This window comes from Coregonus clupeaformis, unplaced genomic scaffold (genome assembly GCF_020615455.1).
Source record: "Coregonus clupeaformis isolate EN_2021a unplaced genomic scaffold, ASM2061545v1 scaf1475, whole genome shotgun sequence".
NCBI classification, from domain to species: Eukaryota; Metazoa; Chordata; class Actinopteri; order Salmoniformes; family Salmonidae; genus Coregonus; species Coregonus clupeaformis.
The window spans coordinates 75,377-83,791 of NW_025534929.1; the positions used below are offsets into that span (position 1 = coordinate 75,377).

Sequence of the window (8,415 nt, forward strand, 5' to 3'; positions counted from 1 at the left end):
GTGATGGATGAAAATATATCCACATAGGCCTAAACCCCAATGGCTGGACACATACACAGAAATGGACATACTGGACATCAAAATAATTGGTGATTTCAAAATGTATATTACGCTTATTACCTGTAAGGCAAATAAGTAAGACAGAGAACGGGATGAGAAATTGGGACATTTTGACTCCCAGTCAACGAGAACAGCATCAGAGGAACTGAGTCATTCTGAACTCACATGGGAAGAATATATAAAACAGGATATGACATCCGCCAAATATTGGCGTTACAGTAATGATCCTCCCATGAAACATAAATACAAATTGTGCATCCCAAATAGCACCCTGTTTCCTATACAGTGCACTACTTTTGACCAGAGCCCTAAGGGGTATAGGGGATTGGGTAGCATTTGGGACTCTGAACTACAAATGAATTCAGCTGTTCACAAGAAGCCCCACACCAGGTCAATGTTAATGGAAGACGGTCAATTCAGGAAGCAAAGTGAAATTCCAATTAAGTTTTTTTGTTTTGAAAATTGCATTTTAATTTAAATGATACCACAGTATGGTGTTGTAGCTGGGGAGAGCGTGTTCTACCTGCCGATACCACAGCATGGTGTTGTAGCTGAGGAGAGCGTGTTCTACCTGCTGATACCACAGTATGGTGTTGTAGTTGGGGAGAGCGTGTTCTACCTGCTGATACCACAGCATGGTGTTGTAGCTGGGGAGAGCGTGTTCTACCTGCCGATACCACAGCATGGTGTTGTAGCTGAGGAGAGCGTGTTCTACCTGCTGGTACCACAGTATGGTGTTGTAGCTGGGGAGAGCGTGTTCTACCTGCCGATACCACAGTATGGTGTTGTAGCTGTGGGGGAGCGTGTTCTACCTGCCCATACCACAGCATGGTGTTGTAGCTGAGGGAGAGCGTGTTCACCTGCCGATACCACAGCATGGTGTTGTAGCTGGGGAGAGCGTGTTCTACCTGGCCGATACCACAGCATGGTGTTGTAGCTAGGGGAGAGCGTGTTCTACCTGCTGGTACCACAGTATGGTGTTGTAGCTGGGGAGAGCGTGTTCTACCTGCCGATACCACAGCATGGTGTTGTAGCTGGGGAGAGCGTGTTCTACCTGCCGATACCACAGCATGGTGTTGTAGCTGGGGAGAGCGTGTTCTACCTGCTGGTACCACAGTATGGTGTTGTAGCTGGGGAGAGCGTGTTCTACCTGCCGATACCACAGCATGGTGTTGTAGCTGGGGAGAGCGTGTTCTACCTGCTGGTACCACAGCATGGTGTTGTAGCTGGGGAGAGCGTGTTCTAGGACAGGAACAGGAAGTTTATACAGGAAATATATAGAATTGAACATTATTTTAGACGGTCTCTAACCTGTGATCAAGAATAATCAATAAATTCACGTTCATAGGTGGAAAATACCCAACAGTGAAAGATTCTTAGTACAACACTGACTCAAGATGAACAGTCAAAAGGACATGGATCTTGAGCTTTCAGCCTCCTTCCTACACACCAAAGTTTACTGTGGTACTGTGTCTAGTGAGTCCACATGGTTTTGTTGAGCTGTAACTCCACCTACAGGAAAGACATGATATCATACCACACTGTATCATGTTCTCCTGTATATCAGAGGGAACCTTCCCTTCCTGTTAGGCAAGCTGGTGAGTGTTTTGGCATTGAATCAGAGTCAGTTACAGTGTGATGTTAATGCAGGTGTGATTAGTCTACAGTACACCAGGGATGAGGTTTTTGTAGAGCTAAGAGGGAGATCTGATGCACTGTGTAAACTAGCGGCACAGTAATACACAGCACTGCTATCTGGAGTTAGTTGATTGATGGTTAAGGTGCTGGTACCAACTGCATTAGCATCTCCTTCTATATCAAATCCAGCCTCAGGATATCCAGTTTTCCCAAAAAGGTATCCTAAAAGGACTATTTCTCTGTAGTTGGATTGCTTGTACCAGAGGATGCGATCATAGCCTGATACATTATGTGAACACTCCATCTTAGGCGACTCTCCCTGTTTTTTGTACAGGGCTGCAGGACTCTGGTGAACCTGGTTACTGGGAGAATAACCTGGAGATAGAGAGAGAGAAAGAGAGAGAGAGAGAGAGAGAGAGAGAGAGAGAGAGAGAGAGAGAGAGAGAGAGAGAGAGAGAGAGAGAGAGAGAGAGAAATAAGAAAGAGAGAAAGAGAGAGAGAGAAAACTCTGGGGTTTTTGTGCAGCTGTGCTTGTCGTCTGTATCACTGTGTTCACTCACAGCACAGAAGTACATGCCGCTGTCTCCTGCCTCCACCTTCTTCACTGTGAAAGATCCAGTCTCAGCATCTGTCCTAACAGTTGGATATTTGTCTTCACTGAAATTCCCTGAATACTCCGATTTGGAATTGGGAGTAGTGAAGGCTACCTGCTTCATTCCCTCTCCTGGACGCTGTCTGTACCAGTACATCTGGAAGTAGGATGCACCCTTAGTGTGACTGCAGTTCATCTGAGCATCACTGTCTTTCAGTCCCCAGAGTATGGTGGGTGTCTGAGTGACTTCACTCCCCTCAACAAGACCTGTAAGGATACAGTGAGGATGAAATCAATAGAGTTAGATACAGTTAAACATGAATACAGCAAGACTCAGGTGAAGTGAACGTATGCTTGGAAACATCAATATCTATAACTATAGTTGACCGTCATTGTAAATAAGAATTTTGATCTTAACTTTCCTGGTTAAATAAATGAAACATTATGAAACTGTACCTGCAGCACAGAGCAGTAAGACAGTAACAGTGAAGAGAAATGTGAACATGTTTGATCACGTTATATGTGAGAGTGCTGGAAAGAGTCTGGTATCAATGTACAGAATAAAAGAGGGAGTGTCACATAGATGAATAGATGACAATCAGTAGACCACGGCAGGTTTCACCATATTGAACATGTCAGTGAAGTGGGAGGGACACTGATGATCTGAATACATCATGCAAATGACTGGTTCAGACTGTGAGAGACGTTCCCATTATTAAAGATAGAGGTCCCCCTACAGGACATGATGAGACCATCAGCTCTTTAGATATTATATTCTATCCTATAGAGCTCGCCAGCTTGTAGTCCTAAAAACTGAAATGAGGCAGCATTTTTACCTCTGGTTCGTTGTGGTTGCTATGGGAGAAATGAAGTGGGGAAATAATGGGGGTTTTGGTATAGGTTAACACAGGCTTTGGAGATCTTATAGGTTTTGTTCTGTGAGATAATATCAGTCAGTTAACATGACCTTTATGAATTATGAAGCCTTTATGTGTGTGATGAGGTTTGAATGGCGCAGGAGGTAAAACACCGAAATCCAGAGTTTATTCAGTGTACACGAATAAAGCACAGCAAGCGTCAAAACGAAACTAGCACAAAGGGAAAATCCACCTTGGCTACATACAAGAAAGAGTAGCTCAACCGAGCTACCCACTCTCACAATGAAAAATCACTCTCAAAGGACAAGGGAACACTAGACTAATGAGGGAATGTGTACCAGGTGTGTGTGATTGACAAGACACGACAAGACAAGACAAGACAAATGGAGTGATGATAAATGGAGCGGTGGTGGCCAGTAAGCCGGTGAACGTAACGCCCGAAACCTGCCCGAGCAAGGAGGAGGGGGCAGCCTCGGCTGAATTCGTGACAATGTGCTCAAAATAAGTCTGTTGCTAACGTGTCGCTATACTTTCAGAGAAATGGAACTACCACATTAGTCACAATATCTTCACGTCACCACGCTGACCACGCAAACTAGTCTTCTACAGTCCACCAAAAAGCTAGTTACCTTAGTTAGCTTTTTGCTTACCAGCTCAAATGAAAACGCAAGGTTGATGTATTGTTTTGGTCCAGGTAGCAACCATTTCTCTTCAGAGGGAAGGTGCTCGTTTTATTGGTTCCGAACGATAAAACTGGGTTTTTGTTGTATTATATCAACACTGGGGGTTTAGTGCAGCTGTACTTGTTATATTATATCAACACTGGGGGTTTAGTACAGCTGTACTTGTTATATTATATCAACACTGGGGGTTTAGTGCAGCTGTACTTGTTATATTATATCAACACTGGGGGTTTAGTGCAGCTGTACTTGTTATATTATATCAACACTGGGGGTTTAGTGCAGCTGTACTTGTTATATTATATCAACACTGGGGGTTTAGTGCAGCTGTACTTGTTATCTTATATCAACACTGGGGTTTAGTGCAGCTGTACTTGCTATATTATATCAACACTGGGGGTTTAGTGCAGCTGTACTTGTTATATTATATCAACACTGGGGGTTTAGTGCAGCTGTACTTGTTATATTATATCAACACTGGGGGTTTAGTGCAGCTGTACTTGTTATATTATATCAACACTGGGGGTTTAGTGCAGCTGTACTTGTTATATTATATCAACTCTGGGGGTTTAGTGCAGCTGTACTTGTTATATTATATCAACACTGGGGGTTTGGTACAACTAGTAGTACCATAGAGTTGTCCTACAGTATGTACAATGGATTAGTAGTACTAGTAGTACCATAGAGTTGTCCTACAGTATGTACCATGGATTAGTAGTACTAGTAGTACCATAGAGTTGTCCTACAGTATGTACCATGGATTAGTAGTACTAGTAGTACCATAGAGTTGTCATACAGTATGTACCATGGATGAGTATTACTAGTAGTACCATAGAGTTGTCCTACAGTATGTACCATGGATTAGTAGTACTAGCAGTACCATAGAGTTGTCCTACAGTATGTACCATGGATAAGTAGTACTAGTGGTACAATAGAGTTGTCCTACAGTATGTACCATGGATTAGTAGTACTAGTAGTACCATAGAGTTGTCCTACAGTATGTACCATGGATAAGTAGTACTAGTGGTACCATAGAGTTGTCCTACAGTATGTACCATGGATTAGTAGTACTAGTAGTACCATAGAATTGTCCTACAGTATGTACCATGGATTAGTAGTACTAGTAGTACCATAGAGTTGTCCTACAGTATGTACCATGGATTAGTATTACTAGTAGTACCATAGAGTTGTCCTACAGTATGTACCATGGATTAGTAGTACTAGTAGTACCATAGAGTTGTCCTACAGTATGTACCATTGATTAGTAGTACTAGTAGTACCATAGAGTTGTCCTACAGTATGTACCATGGATTAGTAGTACTAGTAGTACCATAGAGTTGTCCTACAGTATGTACCATTGATTAGTAGTACTAGTAGTACAGAGAGTTGTCCTACAGTATGTACCATGGATTAGCAGTACTAGTAGTACATAGAGTTGTCCTACAGTATGTACCATGGATTAGTAGTACCATGGAGTTTGTCCTACAGTATGTACCATTGATTAGTAGTACTAGTAGTATCATAGAGTTGTCCTACAGTATGTACCATGGATTAGTAGTACCATAGAGTTGTCCTACAGTATGTACCATGGATTAGTAGTACTAGTAGTACCATAGAGTTGTCCTACAGTATGTACCATGGATTAGTAGTACTAGTAGTACCATAGAGTTATCCTACAGTATGTACCATGGATTAGTAGTACTAGTAGTACCATAGAGTTGTCCTACAGTATGTACCATGGATTAGTAGTACCATTGAGTTGTCCTACAGTATGTACCATGGATTAGTATTACTAGTAGTACCATATAATTGTCCTACAGTATGTACCATGGATTAGTAGTACTAGTAGTACCATAGAGTTATCCTACAGTATGTACCATGGATTAGTAGTACTAGTAGTACCATAGAGTTGTCCTACATTTTACATTTACATTTTAGTCATTTAGCAGACGCTCTTATCCAGAGCGACTTACAGTTAGTGAATACATCTTTTTTATACTGGCCCCGCGTGCTGGAATCAAACCCCACAACCGCGTGCTCGTTGCAAAACGCCATGCTCTATCAACTGAGCTACATCCCCTGCCGGCCATTCCTCCCCTCTACCCTGGACGACTGGGCCAACCAGTCGCCGCCCATGAGTCTACAGTATGTACCATGGATTAGTATTACTAGTAGTACCATAGAGTTGTCCTACAGTATGTACCATGGATTAGTAGTACTAGTAGTACCATAGAGTTGTACTGTGCCTTTCCAAATCGTGTCCAATCAATTGAATTTACCACAGGTGGACTCCAATCAAGTTGTAGAAACATCTCCATGATGATTAATGGAAACAGCATGCACATGAGCTCAATTTGGAGTCTCATAGCAAAGGGTCTGAATAAGGTATATCTATTTTATAGTCCATTTCAGAATAAGGCTGAGATGTAACAAAATGTTGAAAAAGTCAAGGGGTCTGAATACCTTCTGAATGCACTCAGCCATCCTCAGGTCTCTACCACTCAGCCATCCTCAGGTCTCTACCACTCAGCCATCCTCAGGTCTCTACCACTCAGCCATCCTCAGGTCTCTACCACTCAGCCATCCTCAGGTCTCTACCACTCAGCCATCCTCAGGTCTCTACCACTCAGCCATCTTCAGGTCTCTCTACCACTCAGCCATCCCCAGGTCTCTACTACTCAGCCATCCTCAGGTCTCTACCACTAAGCCATCCCCAGGTCTCTACCACTCAGCCATCCCCAGGTCTCTACTACTCAGCCATCCCTCAGGTCTCTACCACTCAGCCATCCTCAGGTCTCTACCACTCAGAAATTTTCAGGCTCTCTACCACTCCAGCCATCCTCAGGTCTATACCACTCAGCCATCCTCAGGTCTCTACCATTCAGCCATCCCCAGGTCTCTACTACTCAGCCATCCTCAGGTCTCTACCACTCAGCCATCCCTCAGGTCTCTACCACTCAGCCATCCTCAGGTCTCTACCACTCAGCCATCTTCAGGTCTCTACCACTCAGCCATCCCCAGGTCTCTACTACTCAGCCATCCTCAGGTCTCTACCACTCAGCCATCCCCAGGTCTCTACCACCTCAGCCATCCCAAGGTCTCTACTACTCAGCCATCCCCAGGTCTCTACTACTCAGCCATCCTCAGGTCTCTACCACTCAGCCATCCTCAGGTCTCTACCACTCCCAGCCATTTTCAGGTCTCTCACCACTCAGCCATCCTCAGGTCTCTACCACTCAGCCATCCTCAGGTCTCTACCACTCAGCCATCTTCAGGTCTCTACCACTCAGCCATCCCCAGGTCTTTACTACTCAGCCATCCTCAGGTCTCTACCACTCAGCCATCCCCAGGTCTCTACCACTCCAGCCATCCCCCAGGTCTCTACTACTCAGCCATCCTCAGGTCTCTACTACTCAGCCATCCTCAGGTCTTTACCACTCAGCCATTTTCAGGTCTCTACCACTCAGCCATCCCTCAGGTCTCTACCACTCAGCCATCCTCAGGTCTCTACCACTCAGCCATCTTCAGGTCTCTACCACTCAGCCATCCCCAGGTCTCTACTACTCAGCCATCCTCAGGTCTCTACCACTCAGCCATCATCAGGTCTCTACCACTCAGCCACATCCTCAGGTCTCTACCACTCAGCCATCTTCAGGTCTCTACCACTCAGCCATCCCCAGGTCTCTACTACTCAGCCATCCTCAGGTCTCTACCACTCAGCCATCCCCAGGTCTCTACCACTCAGCCATCCCCAGATCTCTACTACTCAGCCATCCTCAGGTCTCTACTACTCAGCCATCCTCAGGTCTCTACCACTCAGCCATCCTCAGGTCTCTACCACTCAGCCATCCTCAGGTCTCTACCACTCAGCCATCCCCAGGTCTCTACCACTCAGCCATCCTCAGGTCTCCACCACTCAGCCATCCTAAGGTGTCTACCACTCAGCCATCCTCAGGTCTCTACCACTCAGCCATCCCCAGGTCTCTACCACTCAGCCATCCTCAGGTCTCTACCACTCAGCCATCCCTCAGGTCTCTACTCCTCAGCCATCCTCAGGTCTCTACCACTCAGCCATCTCTCAGGTCTCTACCACTCAGCCACACACTAGACCGACACTCTTCACATACACAAATAACATACACTAATGCACCCATTCTCACACCAAATACAGTATGTAGCCCTTGTATCTGATGCTGTCTGTTATGACATGCCATACTCCTTTTGTCCAGACAGCATCAGATACATGGTCTACACATACAAAGACAGAGGGGCGCTGTTTCGCTCGATAAGATGCTTTATCTGAGATTGATGCGTCTTTCTGTTAGTGTGCTTCTTGGTCAAATAATTATCAATAATAATATGCCATTTAGCAGACTATTTTATTTAAAGCGACTTACAGTCATGCGTGCATAATTTTTTTTACGTATGGGTGGTCCCGGGGATCGAACCCACTACCCAGGTGTTAGAAGCGCCATGCTTTACCAATTGAGCTACAGAGGACCACTGTATCAATATTTCAATATTTTATTTGGACGGGCAAGGAGTACGGTAGGGTGAGCCAGGCCTC

The 8,415-nt window shown here is 44.8% G+C and overlaps 1 gene segment (V, D, J or C); it reads right to left on the bottom strand.

Annotated features, from left to right (window-relative positions):
• Positions 1 to 1,516: 1,516 nt before the first annotated feature.
• Positions 1,517 to 2,824, bottom strand: LOC121544216. The segment is given in 3 exon segments: positions 1,517 to 1,572; positions 2,246 to 2,557; positions 2,747 to 2,824. Coding segments are annotated over 3 exon segments (417 nt in total).
• Positions 2,825 to 8,415: the final 5,591 nt, after the last annotated feature.